The following is a 19,821-nucleotide window of genomic DNA, read 5'->3' as shown; positions in this document are numbered from 1 at the left end:
TGTATTAAGGCCTGAAGTGTTGGTCCTATTTTTTCTTCTATGAACTTTATAGTTTTAGGCTTTATATTCAGGTCTTTGATCCATTTTGAAGTGGTTTTTGTATACGGCGGAAACACGTCTTTTTTGAAGAACCTGACACCTGTAACTGCATGGTGGGTTACTATCCTCCAAGGGACGGGACTCCTCCCCTGGAGGTGGCAACAGGTGTCATGTGTTCTCTGCATGCTGATTTAACAATGGAGGCCTGGCCAAATGAATTTTCCACTGACATGAAAGGCTTAAAACACCTGGATGCTGCTTCTTAGAGCCACCAGCTATATGCCTCTGGGGTTACAGAAGTCAGTTACAGTAACACCCACGGGTCAAGTGCCACATACTGACCTTAATGTGGTTCTTTCTACTTTTAAGTGTCAACTGATAAGCTTTATTACTTGGTGGCAGTTACATTTTACTTTTAAAACAGTAAGCCCCACCCTGCATCCTTGATAAGGATGTACACGTACTCTAGTATCTCTCTCAAACTGCAGAGGCCCTTGATGAATCATTTTACATAAGCCAGAGGTGATAACTGTACTCAGTATATTTAATTCTGTGGTTTTCAGACTTCGGGGATTTTTTTTATCTATACATGAAACAGTACAGATTAGGATATTAAAGAGACCACTCTGGCCATTTTTAATTTCTTACATGATCTTTGATTTGATTTTTCAGAAAGATAAGTTTTCCCCTTCCCCCGCCTCTTAAGCTGCTGCTTGCTATTTTCACTTCACTGGTTGTCTGGACGTTAGAAGGGATAGGGGGATAAGCAGGTGTATATGACACTGTTATTTAAATACAGTACAGACCACCCTACCAGACAAAAAACAATGGCAGAATTGTCCTAACATGCATTATAAAACTGAAAGAGAGGCAAGATATAGTTGTAAAGAGGAAGACTTGCTGCTACTCTGGATTTATTTCTGACTAACAAGAAACATTTGATTGATGACAGAAGGTGACCTTGAAAAAGACTGTGCCATCTTTGACTGTGTCCTACAGGCAATCCCCCAGTTATGAATGTCTGACTGACATACAGCCTGCCCACAACTCTCAGACAGTCTGTCATATTAACTATTCGAGGCACATACAATGGTTCGTAAAAACAAACAGGCGCTACTTTGCAATGTGCATCAAAACATTACTGTTACCATTATTGTATTATTACATTAAAGAGGTTTTAGTCTACAGGAAGTGTTTAATATTTTTATGCATAGAAGGTACAGTATATATTCTACACTAAGACAAACATTTGACTGACATTAGATACCAACCGTACCTAACTGTTCTGACTTACGTACAAATTCAGCTTAAAGACAGACTTCGGAACAGAACTTGTTCGCAATCCAGGGACTGCCTGCACTGAAGAAAAGCCAGGCTAGATATTGTCTACATGTTCAAAAAGAACACAGAAAAAGGTCTGACACGACAAAGACTTGAAAGGATAATTATCATCCAAGACAGAAGATTTATAAGAATTAAAATTTAGACTATAGAAATATGAATAATACCAATCCATAAAAATAAAAGGGATATATATTTTCTGGGGTTAAAGCTTAAACAGAGGTTGGGTTCTAAGATCAGCAAGCAAAAACCGTGTAGAATAAAAATTACCCCGGAAAGTCCTTAGGAAGGAATTATTTCCAGTAAGTACAACACAGCCAGATAAAGGGCCAGCAGACTCAACACTTCCCCTCCAGCGCTCGTTTACGGCCCACGCTGCGTGAGACGAACGGCTGGCAGAACTGTCGCCAATACTTAAATTGCTATTTTTTCTTGTCCATGATTTAAATTGTTCTTTTACTTTATGTCACTCCCATTTTGCTAAACACTGAGTTAAATTTGTGCTAAACATGCATACAATGCTACTTCCCTCAATTTCTGACTTGTAGTATACATTCTGTTTCTTAAACGGAGCTAGCTGAAGAAACCACTGTGGTTAGAAAAAAGCTACCTGACAAACCCAGTTTTCAAAAGAATAAGCCAAGCTTCAAGCCAGTGATGAACTAGACTGTTCTGAAATCAACCCTCCTGCTAAGAACAGCTAGGGACATTGAACAAAATATTAAAAACATTTATTGGAAAAAAACGGAAGTGCTAAGGCAGCAAGGACTTGTGGAGCCAGAATCACAGAGAGAAGGTAAACTCAAGGAGGCGAGACTCACATCTGGTGCCTTTTTCTCCCTGGAGACCTTTGCTCATTTGAAAGCTGCTGCTGAGAGCTCAGCTTTCAGCAGCCTCATAAGGCTAGGAGGAGGGCTGTGGAAAACACCTCCAATTTTTGGCTAGAACACCAAAGGGCTACACCCTAGAATTTAAGAGAAACCAAAAACTGTACTGGCCCTCACAAGGACTGGAGCTTAGTTTTGAATCAGTTTAATCCTTGGTTGGATTAAGGTGATCTGCCCTTCGCCTAACTGACTGCCAGAAGCAAAGAAAGATAATTTAAAGCTCTAGATGATGTTGTCCTTGTTGTTGTTAGGTGCCATCGAGTTGGTTCCAACTCATAATGACCCTATGTACAACAGAACGAAACACTGCCCAGTCCTGCACCATCCTTACAATCGTCATTATGCTTCAGCCCGTTGTAAATCACTCTAACTTTTCACACACACTGTCCAAACCTCAATACAACATAACCAAGCATACAAAAAAGATAATTCCCCAAATCAAGAGGGGGAGAAAAAGGGCAAAGACACAACTACAATAGATCCAAATAATAAAGATATCAAATATGAATTTTAAAATAACTATGATTAATACATTAAAGTAAGGAAGCTGGTGGCACAGCTGTTAAGTGCTTGGCTGCTAACTGAAAGGCTGGTGGTTTGAACCCACCAGCGGCTCTGTGGGAGAAAGACGTAGTGACCTGCTTCTGTAAAGATTACAGCCAAGAAAACCCTACGGGGAAGTTCTACTCTCACATGGAGTCGCTACCTCCTCTTCTGAATCCGGCTTAAATTTCTGGTAGTTCCCTGTCGATATACTGCTGCAGCCACTTTTGAATGATCTTCAGCAAAATTTTACTTGCGTATGATATCAATGGTATTGTTCCATAATTTCTGCATTCGGTTGGATCACCTTTCTTGGGAATAGGCATAAATATGGATCTCTTCCAGTAGGCTGGCCAGGTAGCTGTCTTCCAAATTTCTTGGCATAAACGAGTGAGCACTTCCACTGCTGCATTCATTTGCTGAAACATCTCAATTGATATTCCATCAGTTCCTGGAGCCTTGTTTTTCACCAGTGCCTTCAGTGCAGCTTAGACTTCTTCCCTCAGTACCATCGGTTCTTGACCATATGCTACCTCCTAAAATGGTTGACCGTCGACCAATTCTTTTTGGTATAATGACTCTGTGTATTCCTTCCATCTATAACTGATGTTTCCTGTGTCATTTAATATTTTCCCCATAGAATCCTTCAATATTGCAACTCGGGGCTTTAATTTTTTCTTCAGTTCTTTCTGCTTGAGAAATGCCGAGTGTGTTCTTCCCTTTTGGTTTTCTAACTCCAGGTCTTTGCACATGTCATTATAATACTTTACTTTGTCTTTTTGAGCCATCCTTTGAAATCTTCTGTTCAGCTCTTTACTTCATCATTTCTTCCTTTTGCTTTAGCTACTCGATGTTCAAAAGCAAGTTTCAGGGTCTCTTCTGACATCCATTTTGGTCTTTTCTTTCTTTCCTGTCTTTTTAACAACTTTTTGCTTTCTTCATGTATGATGTCCTTCCACAACTCGTCTGGTCTTTAGTTAATGTTGAACGTGTCGAATCTATTCTTGAGATGGTCTCTAAAGTCAGGTGGGATATACTCAAGTGAGTTGAAATGGACTGATATTGGCTATTTTGAATCAGACAATCATACGGTCTACTATGCCAGGAATGACAACTTAAGAGGAATGTATTAAAATAGGTAACAAAAGATGGACATTTGGGGAACTGGTATAACAAAAACGAATTTCAATGTTAAAAGTTAAAAAAAATATATTGTTAACAATTGAACATTTATTATATGCTAGGTACTATCCTAAGCACTTTATAAACATTATCTCACCTACTCTCCACAGCAATCCTAGGTATTATTATTATCTTCATTTTATAGATGTAGATACAGAGACAGAGATAGGTTAAAGTAACTTTACCAACGTGGCATAGTTAGGATTTAAACCCAGGCAGAAGCTCTACAGCCATCTTCCAAAACACCACGTTATACTGCCTTCCAGAAACATCATGAGTTTAAATACTAAGTGAACCAAAGAAAAATTTTTTTTAAAAGTGGCTTAACCCCATAAGGACTAGACGGTGCCTGGGTATGACTACCGACTTCTAATCAGGGCTACAACAGATGGACTCTGACCGAATGGGAGAAAAATGTGGGACCAAAAAACAAACCCGGCACTGTCAAGTTGATTCTGACTCACAAAAATCTTGAACCTCAAGTTACTTTAAAAAAGAGCCAGATCTACTGGACTGGTTGAGACTGGAAGACCCTACTAGAGCCCAGAGATACTCTTCAAACTCTGAACCAAACTAACCCCTGAGGTCACCCTGCAACTAAACAATAAATTAGCTCACAAAATAATGAATATCACCTGTAAATACTGTGCTCCTTTAAAAAAAATCAACTATATAAGACCAAACAATCAATTACTTTAAAATAAAGATGAGACTGTAAAGGGGCAGGGAAATTAGATTAACGGAAACAAAACAACCAGAATGGAAATAATCATTGTTCAAGCGTTGTGAAGAATGTAATCAATGTGACTGAACAACCTGTGTAGAAACTGTTCAATGGGAACCTAAACTGCTGTGTAAACCTTCACTGAAACCAACAAAATATTATCTTAAAAAAAAAAGTGGCTTACTACTTTGCTAAAATTTAAATGCGAAAGGCCAAACTGTAGAACATTTCTTAGACAATACAGAAGAAAATATCTTTATGACCTTGAAGTGGAGAAAAATTCTGTAAACAAGACATAAACCATAAAGGAAAAAAGATCAATAACTTCTGCTACATTAAAATTAAGAATGGCTGTTCATCAAAAGATAGAAAGTGAGGAAAAAGCCACAAACTAGAAGATGATATTTATATCTCATATCATCCACAAAAGATTAGTACCCAGAACATATAAACAACTCTTACAAAGCAATCAGAAAAAAATAGGTAACTTAGTAGGAAAATGAGGAAAAAACTTTAATGGGCCCTTCACAGAAAGAAAAAAAAAACAATGGCCAAACATACAAAAGAAAATGTTTAATTGTATTAGTAATCCAGGAAATGCCAATCACAACCTCAAAGAAAAGCCACTGCTAGCATATTTACCAAACTGGCAATCCAAAACAAACAAACAAACAAACGTAATTACAACACCAGGTGAAGGGTAAAATGCAGAGCAACGGAATTCTTTCTTATACATGTTTGGGAGGTCTGCAAATCTGTAAAACCACTGTGGAAAACTTCCTGGTATTAGCTAGCCAATCTGAAGATGCACATATCCTATGTAATTTTGTCTCTCAACAGGGCCAAGAGCGTCCTCGGCATTTCAGGAGATTAAGCATCTCTAGTTACTGACCACTAGACACCTGCTTCCTATCACCGTGACAACGAGAAACACCCACACACATTTCTAAACTGGAGGAGGGTAAAGAGCTCTGACAGAGGCTCACTGCCTTAGAGCAGAGTTCACAACCTCAGCACTGCTGGCATTTTGAACCGAATACATTTTGTGGAAGGGGGCTGTTCTGTGCATTGTAGGATGTTCAGCAGCATCTCTAACCTCCACCCACTAGATCACTAGAACCTTGACAAGACATGATAACCCAAAGTGTCTCCAGACCCTGCCAAATGTCCCCTGAGGGGTAAAATCATCCCTGGTTGAGAACCACTGACCTAGAGAGACCTTTGCACGGGTGTATTAAGGCATGTTCAAGAGTACTCACAGAAGTACTGTCTGTAATAGCAATAAACTCAAATGTCCATCAACACTAGAATGGAAAAAGAAATTGGTATATATTCGTATCATGCATACAGCTTCATACAAGCTGATGGATGGATGAGTCTTAGGAACATAATTTAAATGATCAAAGCAAATAAAAAAAATATGATTCCTTTTTAAATAAAATTCAAAAACATGCAATATAAAAGAGTACCTTGCTTAGAGTTACAAAAAAAAAAAAGTATGTTACAATTATAAAGAAAGGTAAAAAAAAACAAAAAACCAAACCCGTTGTGGTCGAGTCGACTCCGACTCATAGCAACCCTACAGGACAGACTAGAACTGCCCCATAGCGTTTCCAAGGAGCGGCTGGTGGATTCGAACTGCCGACCTTTTGGTTAGCATCTGTGGCTCTTAACTGCTGCGCCACCAGGGTTTCCAAAGAAAGGCAAGGGGATGATAAACACAAGGTTTAGGATAGCTGTTACCTTTGTGGGGCAGAAACAGCTATAAAAACACAGAGGTGCACTCAGGAATTTCAAAGGTAATGATAATGTTTCATTACCTAAAGTGGGTACCAGGTATATATTTGTTACATATATTTATTAAAAAAAAAAAAAGTTGCCACTGAGTAGATTCTGACTCATGACAATCCCACGTGTTTCAGAGCAGAACCGTGCTCCGTAGGGTTCCCGTGGCTGTGACCTTTCAGAAGCAGACTGCCGGGCCTTTCCTCCAAGGTGCCTCCGGGTGGGTTCAAATCACCAACCTTTTCTTTACACACACACACACACGCACACACAAGTAAAATGTGGGCTATAAAATATATATATAGGATAGGTGTTTTATACTGGATACGTATTTATTTTATATTGGTATTTTACATAAATATTGGATATTGTATATAAATAAATATAAAATACCTATCCAACTACTCAGGGCCCCAGAGGGCGCAAACAGTCAAGTGCTTGACTGCTAATTGAAAGGTTGGCAGTTCGAGTCCACCCAAAGATGCCTTGGAAAAAAAGCCTGGTGATCTACTTCTGAAAAATCAGTCATTGAAAACCATATAGAACACAGTTCTACTCTGATACGTGAGGGGCCATTATGATTCGAAATCAACTCAGTGACAACTGGTTTGATTTTTGGTTATCCAAGATTTAACAATCCAAACTAAAAACACCAAACCTGTTGCCATCAAGTCGATTCCAACTTATAGTGACCCTACTGGACAGAGGAGAACTGCCCATAGGGTTTCCAAGGAGTGGCTGGTGGATTCGAACTGCCAACCTTTTGGTTAGCAACTGAGCTCTTAACCACCGTGCCACCAGGGCTCCATATTTAATAACAACGGAATTAAAAAATATAAAAACACTGTTGTGGGCAGAACGCTAAGAAGGCTACTGTGATTCTCACCACATGAGAATCCCAGTGGAGTAATAATGACACGGGTGAAGGATTTCGGGGATGTAATTTAAGTCCCTAATTAGATGTCTGGAGACCCTGGGGGCATCAGAAGCGAGAGTTTCTCCCGCTAGCCTTAAAGAAGCAAGCTTCCGTGCATTCCAAAGCTACAAGGAAATGGATCCTGCCAACAACTACATGAGCTGAGAAGAGAAACCGAAGTCTCCGATGAGACCGGCCCAGATCACATCGTGACTGAAACTTTGTGAGACCGTGAGCAGAGGACCAAGCTAAGCCATGAACGGACTTTAAACTCACAGAAACTGTGAAATCATGAATAGATATTGCTCGAAGGCACTGAATTTGTGGTTATTTATGACATGCAGCATGAAAAGCTAATACAAACACTTTTTAATTTTCATTCCCAAGAAGACAAGTCTATCGTTAATCACCGTTAGGAAATAAAACACGGAATGTTGCCGTAAAAGCCAAACAAACCCACTGCCATGGAGTCGATTCCGACTCAGACTGACCCCATAGGTCAGAGGAGAACTGCTCCAGAAAGCTTCCAAGCAGCACCTGGTGGATTCGAACTGCTAACCTTTTCGTTAGCAGCTGTAGCTCTTAACCACTATGCCACCAGGGTTTCCAATGTTGCTATAGGATCCCCATAAACATTGAATTTTGAACTTCTATTTAGTTTCACTGAACCAGGCAAAAAGCAAGATTCTTACAGCTGTACAATCTCAGGTACAGACTATTCATTCATCAGGAAGTAAAAGGCCTTCCCAGGCTCATATTCACTCAGTTAAAAAGACAGAAAAGTACTATCAAAGCCACATTTGCCAAGTGAACAGATTTTTTTTTTTTTAAAATCTTAAACAAAAAAATACTGACAGTATACTACACTCAGAAATGACTGTAAGGATCATAATGTCTTTCCCTCTATTCTCAAGTGGAGGATCATTTCTTGCATTTTGTATCCCCAAGCACAGTGTCTGGCACAGAGCAAGTACTCAGTCTGCTGAATAAGGTTCAAAAGAGAGCACTGGAGCCCAATGACCCGCCTGAGGTCACACCGCGTTAGAGGCAGAACCGAGGCTCAGTCAAGGACCTCGTGCCTGTCAATCAAGTACTTTCTTCCTATGTCAGAATTCAGTCCTTAATTACTGCCAAGCCTCATTAAAAACACATATGCACAAATCATTAAAACAAACTACTAAATATGCAACAGGACTTTTCAGAGTCAGTTCTATCTGCCTCACTGTTCTGTGAGCCTGTCTCACCGTTCTTACTACATTTTCCGCACCGAATGATGAACAATTTTCTGCTCCACAAAAACTGGAAAATGAAACAGTTCTATTGATCTGGACCAATAATTATACCTGTTGGTTTTCTGAGGCATTAATTAACCTGATATCAGCAATAATAATCTCTTCCCAGAATAGTCAACCCGTTGCCATCAAGTTGATTCTGACTCATAGTGACTCTATAGGACAGAGTAGAATTGCCCTGTAGGGTTTCCAAGGAGTGGCTGGTGGATTCAAACTGCCAACCTTTTGGTTGGCAGCTGAGCTCTTAACCACTGTGCCACCAGGACTCCAGAATAATCAAGAGGGAAGAATTCACAGAGTCACGGTACCCTTTAAGATGGAAAGCGGCTTGTATTCCTGTTTTAAATAGCCGTCAATCCTAGTTAAAAAAACCATACTTCAAAAACTATTTTCCCCGTAATTTTCTGAACATTTTGTATCTTGTGTGACATCTGCTTATTCTTTGTTCTACTCTGAAGCATTTCTTTGGGAAGAGCCTACCATTAAAAATATTCTAGACATGTGATAAATACATGTAAATAGGTACCAGAAGTTTTACAGCCCCATCTAAATATATATAATTTTAAAAGTTATGTGGTATTATCTAAAAAGTACTTACTGTTGATTATATAAGCTCTTTACCTTTAAAGGGAAAAAGCTCTTGAATTAATACAGAAAATGCTCATTTTATTTTAGGGAAGAGGTTCTTAGACATCTAGCTAATTTCAAGGGAACATCAGAAATGTTAAGGGTCTGCTCTCCCTGCACCCTTCACTAATTTTAGAGAAAATAAAAACAGCAGCTGGTGCCTGGTAATGTGGAATAGAAGAATATACACACCACTTCATCCTTCTGCATGGACTGAGAGTCCTCTTCATAGCTGGCACCCAGTACTTTATAAACACAAAACGGTAAGATTATCAATCCATGGATATTGCCAAACCCCACACATCAGAAAGTAGTTAAGACAGGCTAACCCCGAAACAGCAGGGGACAGTTCTCCCAAGAGTTATTGCCACCAAAGGAGAACTAAGAGGACTTACTGTTAAGGAAGCAATCCCTTTGTGGTAGAATTTTAAAGCCTCAGCAATGCAAGAAAGTGCTGAACTGTAATCCTCCTCCTGCAGCCCTGTGAGACACTGCTCTGCATGTGAGAACTCCTTCAAACTATTCAGCCAGAAGTAAAAGTGTTCCGAGGCAACCTGAGTCAGCAAGCTCTGATAAAGCTCTCTGGCCATGTCATGGTTACCCTGAAAAAGGAAAAGGCACGCGGTGAGCCCCAAAGCAGCTGATGCAGCAGCTGAAGACAAACCCAAACCTTAGGTAAGGTTTAGCAATCATTCCTCACATTACGTAATTCTTTGAGACTCAGTCTAAGTGCTTCCTCAGAGAAAATACATGGTGAACTGCTTTCACATAACCTAGTGACGGAAGTTCTTTATTAAGCAGTTCCAACCAAAGAGAAAATAATGAAATTAACCATAACCCAACTCTCGAATGCATAAAGTATAAATACCATATTTCCACACAAATAACGCGCACCACCTTCTACATCTGATCGCCAACCATGCCCTCCTCCTGCAAGGTATTTTTTGTAAGCGCTGCTACGTCGATTTTTTTTTTTTTTTAAAATATGTTGTTGTCAAAAAAAAAAAACATTAGCACAGTGTGCTTACAAAAATACTTCACGAGGGGTGGGCATGACTGACAAACAAACATAGGTGGCACATATATTTGCGTAAAAACACAGCATTCATTGTACAGGCAGTCTCCGGGTTACGAATGTCCAACTTACATACAACCCGTACTTACGAACCAAACCCTGTAAAACCTATGACGTTAAAAATTTGAGGCACATACAGTGGTTCCTAATAACGGGCGCTACTTTGCGCTGTGCATCAAAACAGTATTATTATTACTGTACTATTATGTAAAACATGTTTTAGTGTATCTGGAAGTGTTCCTTTAATGTGTTTCAGGCATAAAAAAGTACACTATATACTATACACTAAGACAAACATTTGTCTAACTGACGTTAGGTGCAAAACGTACCTAACTGTTCCGACTTATGTACAAATTCGACTGAAAAGACAGACTTAGGGACGGAACTCGTGTGTAATCCGGGGACCGCCCATATGTCGTTCTGGATCAGCTACTGAGTTGAGGGGGGCCTCCAATACGTAATTATCAAGAGGAGCAGTGCTGACCTCTGCCTCAGGGTGTCTGGAAACATGTAAAATAGGTGTTTGATTACCACAGTGACTGGGGCAAGGACAGCTGTATATTGGTGGGGGGCTGCCCTTTCATGCCTGAGGACCAGGGATGCTAATTGTCCTGCAATGCTTGGAGGTGTGTGGCAGTTTCGAATAATGAACTGTCCTGCCAACAGCTCTCCTCTCTCATTTTAGAAACACTGTAAACTGAAGGCAGGTACTTCAGTCACCTAGAGCGACACTTCCCAAACTCTCCTCTCGGTACTTTTCTCCAAAGGATTTCTGTGCTCCGCAAACTCTCCGGTTCCTCTCAAACAAAATTAACAAAAAACTGTTAGGCTGTCCATATGGCTGAGAAGGGTAAAGCACGCTAAATCTTCTTGTTTCCACTTAAGAATGCTAAGTCTGGGGACAGCAAGGTAAGAGGTGCGGTGAGGTGGGGTGGGAGGCGGCCTTCCTTAGGAGGACACAAGGCAGAACGAAAGAGACACACACAACCTAGAGCCAGAAAGCCTTCAGACTGTCAGACTGCTGTAGAACTTCCCCATGACGATACAGACCAGCCACAGATGTGCCATCAACATATGCGTTAGAAATCCTTCATCATCTTTCCAACCTTTAAAAGATATTCCCACCTTTACTTCTAGTTTTGACTGTGACTGAAAGAAATCACACAATCTAAGGTCTATAACCTGCCATTTCCACCAACCCAGTCCACCTACAGGGATAATACATACCATTCTGGATGCCTGTCTGGCGATCCGGTATACGGTCCATCCATTAGAGACACTCTCAAGCTGCTGTTTAATTACTGCCTTAACTTCAGCAGATAATGCTTTCTGACTGGCTACAAAAATCACAGTGGCCAAACTCACCTATTATCAAACAAGAAGTAAGAAAATCATGATTCTATCCAATGTCCTAGATAACCTACCCAAAAGGCAGAAAAAATAGTTCAAGACCATCAAAACGAATAAAATTTGTTTTCTACTGACATTTATAAATTATTCATTTTGAATTCACTAAGCAATTTATTTCAGACTCAGAGCATTGTCTATAATAGCAAATAATTATAAACAATGCCCATCAATACGGAGAAATGAAGGACATAATCCCACAATGAAATGAATCAGATACACATATTAACAAAGATGATTCACACAAAAAGGGCAAAATGCAAAAGATTACACGTTGCTGTTGTTCCCGTACGCCCTCAAGTTGATTCTGATCTGACTCACGCTGTGTGTTGTTAGGTGCCTTCAAGTTGGTTCTGGCTCACAGCGAACCTACGTAGAACACACAAAACACTGCCCAGTCCCGTGCCATGCTCACAGTCGTCGTTATACTTCAGCTCACTGTTGCAGCCACTGTGTCAATCTGTCTCATTGAGGGTCTTCCTCTTTTTCACTGACGCTGTACTTTACCCAGCATGATGCCCTTCTCCAGGGACTGGTCCCTCCTGATAACACGTCCAAAGCACGTGAGACAAAGTCTTGCCATCATCACTTTTAAGGCGCATTCTGCTGTACTTCTTCCAAGACAGATTTGTTCATTTTTCTGGCAATCCATGCTATATTTAATAATCTTTGCCAACACCACAATTAAAAGGTATCAATTCTTTTCAGTCTTTCTTATTCATTGTCCAGCTTTTGCATGCATTTATGAGGCGTCTGAAATTACAATGGCTTGGGTCAGGAGCACCTTAGTCCTCAAAGCGACATCTTTGCTTTTTAACATTTTAAAGAGGTCTTTTGCAGCAGATTTGCCCAGTGCAATATGGCGTTTGATTTCTTGACTGCTGCATCCATGGGCAATGATTGTGAATCCAAGTAAAATGAAATCCTCGACACCTTCAGTATTTTCTCTATTTATCACGTTACTTGTTGGTCACGCTGTGCGGATTTTTGTTTTCTTTGTGTTGAGGTGTAATCCATACTGAAGGCTGTGGTCTTTGATGTTCTTCAGTAAGTGCTTCAAGTCCTCTTCACTTTCAGCAAGGAAGGCTGTGTCATCTGCATGTCACTGGTTGTTAATGAGTCTTCCTGCAATCCTGATGCCCCGTTCTTCTTCAATAGTCCAGCTTCTCAGATTAAGAATGGTGAAAGGATGCACACCTGATATGCCCCTTCCCTGACTTTAAACCACACGGTATCCCCTTGCTCTGTTTGAACAACTTTCTCTTGGTCTATGTACAGGTTCCTCAGGAGCACAATAAAGTGTTCTGGAATTCCCATTCTTCGCAATGTTACCCATAATTTATTATGATCCATACAGTCAGATGTCTTTGCATAGTCAATAAAACACAGGTAAATATCTTTCTGGTATTCTCTGCTTTCAGCCAAAATCCATCTGATATCAGCAATGATATCCTTCATTCCATGTCTTCTTTTGAATTCCGCTTGAATTTCCGGCAGTTCCCTGTCGATGTACTGCTGCAACCCATTTTGAAGGATCTTCAGCATAGTTTTACTTGCGTGTGATATTACTGATACTGTTCAGTAATTTCCACATTCTGCTGGGTCACCTTTCTTTGGATTGGGCACAAATATGGAACTCCTCCAGTTGACTGGCCAGGTAGTTATCTTCCAAATTTCTTGGCGTAGATGAGCGAGCACCTCCAGCATTGCATCCATTTGGTGGAACATCTCAACTGGTATTCTGTCAATTTCTGGAGCCTTGTTTTTCGCCGTGCCTCCCGTGCAGCTCGGACTTCTTCACTCAATACCACGGGTTCTTGATCACAGTGACACCACATGGCAGAGCAGAAGTGTCCCACAGGGCTTCTTAGGCTGTAATCTTTACGGGAGTAGATCGTCAGGTCTTTTCTCCAGTGCAGCAGCTGGTGGGTTCAAACTGCCAACCTTTCAGACAGCAGCTGATCACTTAACCATCGCACCACCAGGGCTTCCAGATTACGTGTAGTATATACTATCTATATAAAGTTAAAAATATGCTAAATACTCCTGCATATTACTTAGGGATATATACTTCTGTAATAAAAGTATAGCAATGTGCATGGGAATGATAAATGCCAAATTCAGGACAGTGGTTGCCTCTGGGAGAAGGGAGGGAATGCCACTGGGGGGTAATTTCTTTTTCCCTTAAGCTGCGTGATGGATGCAAGAGTTTTCATTGTATAATTCCTTTTATTTTGTGAATATAATGTTTTGTAATTAAAAATTGTCTTAAAGTTGAACTAACAAAAAAGGGAGAAGAACATTAGTTCAAAATACCACTTTAATAAAAAATAAATTTGGCTAAATGCCTCTTAGCATTTCAAGGCTGACCCACACAAAGGACCATACACATCTGTGGTAATTGTATGATGTCACGCCCATGACCACTCCATCTCATCATCAGGGTAACCTTTTCTGATAGCAAAGGCCAGGACAGGGGCAATCTTTCACACAATGCCTCTGGAGGACTAAATATAAAACAGGCTTGAACAAGTCATTCCATTGTACTTTCTCCAAGCCCTGAATTCAGATAAACTTAAACAATATGGAGTGGCCAACTTAGGGCTTACGTATAATTGATGCTGATTTAGAATGTGGCCTATTCTCAGCCTTAGAGAGCTTTATCAACTAAACATTATTATAGCTTCCACGGCTTCTGTTTCTTTTTAAGCAACCACCTTTCCCAACTCCAGACACACAGAGAAGTCTAAGTTGGATCCTAAAAAGATCAAGAGGTCCTGGTCCAATATCTGTTCGTTGTTATCATTAGGTCTTCAACAAAATAGGGCTTAGTTCATTGTTTGCCTTGTATGAAGCGAAGCATCTTCATTTCGTCTCTGTAATGAACAAAACATGAGATCACAAGCTTCAGCTACCCTAGCTGCCTTGACAGGTCTTAGGAAGAAAACAGTGTCAGATCTGAACGAAACTGGGCTTCCTAATCACAGATGAAAACAGTAAAACGCTCATTGTTTTTTCCAAAATTCTATTCTGACTTTAGCACTATTTTGAATATTACGTTTCATAATCAAAAATTGTGGCTGTTGGTCTTAGATAATTATTTTAACCTAAGTGGTAGTGACTTTTTAAAGTAATTCCAACTAGACCAGATTCTATCCATCCGCAGCACGTTCAAAAAGTGACTCTTTACCAGAAGTTCTTGCTGCTTGTCTGTGGCGGACCGTCCGATCACCTTGTAGAGCTCCACGAGGTCCCCGAGCATCCCATCTCCCAGCACGGGCAGCTGCATAGCGATGGCTGCCAGGCAGTGGCACAGGAGGATGCGGGCGGCGTCCTGGGCACTGTGCAACTGCGTCAACAAGGCCTCGACCACCGACTGGCTGAGGTGGGGCCTGCCCTTGGCCAGCTTCACCATACAATTAAGAGCAATCTGCACATCAAAAAGAAAATGGACTAGTCAATTCTCTGTACTCTGAAGGCATTAAGTGAAGTTTTTCAAAAAAGAACTTTGTACAGTTATTGAGGCAAAAATCAAGAGTAAGGCTTTTTGTAAGCATTAACATTTTTCCTCATAAGGAACACTTGAGGTATTGACTCCCATAGTAAGATTTGCCAAGTGCACCAGGTTTAAAACTAAAATAACACCGAGTTAGGACTGCATATCAACTATTCATTTCAATATTAAGACTTAAAAAAAAAAAAGAAAAAGACTTCAGGATACAATCATAAGGAATAATGCTGACGAGGCAAATAGAGCCCAAATGAGATATCACCATGTTCATTACTTTCTAAAGTGGTTTTTAAACTACCTAGACCAGCATCACCCAGGATACTAATAAAAATACAGTTTCCTGAGCTCTGCCTAACTCAAACTTAAGGAATTAACTTTTTGGGGGAAAGCGGTGTTGGGATAACTGAGAGCCTGTATTTAAAAAAGATACCCTAAGAGACTCTTCAGCACACTGAAGTGACGGAGAGGTTTCCAATTTTCTCTCACTTCTCAGCAGAAATTTTCAGTTTCTTATCCCAGTCACCACGCTGGAAACTCAGAAGGCCTCTCCCTTACAGAGCGAACTGGTTGCTAAATCATCTCCACTTCTGCCAACTCTCTAGTATCCACTTCTGGAGTGCCTTTCCATTTTCTCTACCACAGTACAACCTCTCCCTAATTCCAACCTCTTGAAAAGATGCGCCCACCGATCCACCCTTCATGTCACAACCACGGTGTTTTTAGTGTGGTGTTAGGAAAACAATCAACTTTAGAGTCCACTCGACCCACAGGTGAAGCTCAGTTTGTCTCCTATTAGCTGGATGGCACTGAGCCAGTTATTTTATCTCCCTGAGCCTTAAAAACAAAACCCACTGCCGTCGAGTCGATTCCAACTCATAGTGACCCTATAGGACAAAGTAGAACAGCTGTATAGGGTTTCCAAGGCTGTAAATCTTTATGTAGGCAGACTGCCACATCATTTTCCCACAGAGTGGCTGGTGGGTTCAAACCGCCGACCTTTCGGTTAGGAACCGAGCACTTATATATATATTTCATTATACGGTTGTTGTAAAAATTGAAAGAAATGCATATACAAACCTTCAAGAATGTCTGGCACATAACAGACACTCAAATAAATAACAATAATTATTACAACAAAAGTCAAGAGCATGTCTATTACTTAAAATTTTTAGTATTTCCTCACCACCTATAGAATCAAGTCCAAGTTCCTTAGCATGATCTTTGATACCCTCCATGGCTGAGCAGCAGACTACTTTTCCAATATCATTGTTATTATTTTATTCAGCCAGTTAGCCACTCACCATTCTTCCAACATAACAGGTACATTTCTGCTTTCATGCCTTTTGTAATAGTGGTCTCTCGGGCTCAAATGATCTTTCCCAAATAATGAAATTCTACCCTTTTTCAAGGTCAGCTCATACGGTATTGTAAAAACAGTGTGGTGGGAGCGTTCAGGTAATGAAAACAGGCATTCTATTAAAACAAGTGATGTCTTCACCTTTAAAGTGGCTTGAGCACCTGGACTGTCATCTTGACTACAAAGGACCAGAAGGGATTCCAGGCCAAAGACAGCACCCTGTTCCAGCGCCAAAAGGTCTAGAGGGAAAACATGAAGGTTTACAGTGGTTGAGCAGAGAGTTAAACACACATACACTCCAAAGAAAACAATTAAGAAGCCTAAGATACAGGAGACACCTGAATATGCATAAGGTTGATCTTCTTAAAAAGACAGACGCGGCCTGTACTTTTACTTCTGCAACGTAAAGGCTTTCTTCAGACTTGTGTAGTTTCACTACTTTATTGAAGATTATAAAAATATGCACATTAAATCAAGAACTAAAGCTATAAGTGAGGAATAATTGAAACAGTGTCACCAACTTAGCCAAGGAAAATACTAGGAAAAGCAAATGATTCAGTACATGTTAATCATCCTAAGCAGACATAAATTATGCAGCTTCATCTTTACCTATGATGTAAAGATTTTCAGCTTCTAATAAAAACTGAACTACTTCCAGGAAGTAATGAACACCCCACATAACTTCGTTAGTGCTTAAGTCTGACCATAAAGAATGAACGCTTTAGAGGTCCCATGTACCGCAGTATTACATCTTCTCACTACCTTAGGGCTAAAGCTCTCTAAAGGCTCCAGAAAGTTCTAACTGTATTAGTTAACTGCATTTAAGACAACATATGTCAGCTTTGAATATATACAGTAGTTTTTTGTTCCACAGTAGAAAATACTCATTACTAGGCCAAACGTAAGTTTCATCACTTAAATCAGAATCAACATACAAGTTAAAGACACGTCTCCTGAGTAAGGGTAGCGCTTGGAAACATTGTAAAGGTGAGTGAAAGTCCGGGTGCTAGGAGAAAAACTGGCACTAGGAACTAGCAGGGCTAAAGGCTGGTGGAGTAACAGCGCGCTGAGCTGAGCGGACGATCCTTCATAAAGACCAAAACCAGCACTGAAACAGACGGGCTGTCCAAAGTGCATTTCCCGTTTTTGAACATACGTGAACTTTTCAAGTCTATGGCCAAAGGCGCCGGGATAAAATATGTGCATTATTTTCTTCCTACATCCTTCCTAATTATGCAAATCACTTTAAAGCTTACAGATACTAGAAATAAATTCTGTACACATTTAACTCACATTGCGCTGTTAATTCACTTGCCTCTTGGTGAAACTTTATTTGAGCACCTTTATAACTTATTTTTTCCTAAATTTTTAGATTTTTATAGACGTAAACAGACTATCAGAGGGGTAGAGTCGTAGCTATCTCTATCAACAGCATCATAAGGTAAGCAGTGCAAAGAAACGGGCAATGCTCCACAAAACCTTTCAATTCCACAATCCCAATCCCCAAATCCTCATTCTTCTTCTTTTTTTTAATCTTCTAAGTAGTTTGAGAAAACATGTTCTCAGAGCACTTTGGAAGGAGGCAACTAACAGATCAAAGCAAGCAGACTAAAAATAAGAGATTAAAAAAACACATACACAAAGAATTCCACTCAAGCTCCAGCGAGAAGTTTGTTCACGGTGTCAGCTTTAACCCCACTCACCTTTCTCCTGACACGACACAGCGATGTTCGTTAACACTCTCACTCCATGAGCTGCGATGCCCCTGCTGTTGTGGTAACAACACTCATAGGCTAATTTGACTAAATCTGAGGCTCTGGGGGAAGAACCTGCATCTCCTAAACAGAAAACCAACACAGATTTTAATTCACTTACATAGTTAAAAAATATTTTTAGCTTTAAAGTTCATTTTTCTCCTTTTCAAGAGAAAATCTTTACAATAAACTTTACCAAAATTTCCTACCTCTGTGTCACCATCAACACCTCACCATTTTGCTTTCCCTTGTCTAGAGACTTAGAACAGATATGAGCCAATCGTTTTGCAGTGACTAGGAGCTACAATCAATATACAACTTCCCCATAAAAGTACGAATACAAACTGACTAAGAACAGTGCAAAAGCCAAAACAACTATAGATGGTATCTTGGGAGCAAAAATGGATTCTGATTAAAATGGGTGCCATTACAGGCTCTTGTCAGATCAAATGGAAAGAGAAACCAAAAATTTTAAGTTTGCTTTCTCCATTTCTCAGATTGCTGACATATATATTTTACATTCATACCTCAAAAAATTTATGAAAGAATTCACCATTTTAGACTTGGAAAGGATTGTGGGATCGTCTGATTTAACACCTTATTTTTACAGAAAAAATGAAAGCCCAAAGATATTAAGTATCTGGCCATGGAGGTCATAAAATGGGTTAGTTATGCCGTACTCTTACTTTAAGTTCTATGCTATAGAACGCTACAAGTTTTTAAAATCACATTGGAAATTCTGTAACGTATGGCTGTGTTATAAATATTTTGATTTACAGTAGAGAAGCTCTCAGTTATGTGAGTGAGCATCAAGAAGAATCGACCACGAGAATAAAGTTGGTTTAACTTCTTGCAAGAGTCTCTCCTTCCTGTCTTCCTTTCCCCTGCCTATTTTTCCATGATTCATTGTCCACTTCAATCCTGTCTCTCATACCAAAGGTGACCCTATTTCTGAGGTTGAAGGGGACACTGTTAATGATTTCAAAATTACAGCAAGCATAAAGCAAGACTATGCCACACAGTGCACAGGTCATATTACTCATTACCAGTAGAGCATAAAAAAACAAGCTTAGGTGAAAGCCTCCGCGTTTTTGTCTGTTTTTACTTTTATTGCGGTAAAGTATACATAACATTACATTTGCCATTTTAACCACTTTTAAGTGTATAATTCAGTGCTATTAACTACACTCATCTGTTGTGCAACCATCACCATCATTTCAAAACGTTTTTCATCACTCCCAAACAGAAACTCAGTACCCTTTAAGCAAGAATGCCCCATTTCCCCTGGCCCCCCAACCCTTGGTAACCTCTAATAAATTTATCTATATGCAACCGTCTATTCTAGGTATTTCACAGAAGTGGGATCATACGATATTTGTCC

General features: G+C 40.0%; 1 protein-coding gene across 1 annotated transcript in view; it reads right to left on the bottom strand.

Moving 5' to 3' along the window:
* INTS7 (integrator complex subunit 7) overlaps positions 1-19,821 on the bottom strand; it is a 107,669-nt gene that overhangs the window by 26,763 nt on the left and 61,085 nt on the right. Inside the window, exons 9-13 of the mRNA XM_004387538.3 lie at positions 18,390-18,524; positions 16,828-16,925; positions 15,009-15,248; positions 11,639-11,776; positions 9,732-9,938 (exon numbers count right to left, since the gene is read on the bottom strand). Coding sequence (XP_004387595.1) covers positions 9,732-9,938; positions 11,639-11,776; positions 15,009-15,248; positions 16,828-16,925; positions 18,390-18,524 — 818 coding nt within the window. The remainder of the gene's footprint in view (positions 1-9,731; positions 9,939-11,638; positions 11,777-15,008; positions 15,249-16,827; positions 16,926-18,389; positions 18,525-19,821) is intronic.

Source organism: Trichechus manatus, unplaced genomic scaffold (genome assembly GCF_000243295.1).
Source record: "Trichechus manatus latirostris isolate Lorelei unplaced genomic scaffold, TriManLat1.0 scaffold00187, whole genome shotgun sequence".
Taxonomy (NCBI): domain Eukaryota; kingdom Metazoa; phylum Chordata; class Mammalia; order Sirenia; family Trichechidae; genus Trichechus; species Trichechus manatus.
This window is presented reverse-complemented; position numbering and strand designations above follow the sequence as displayed.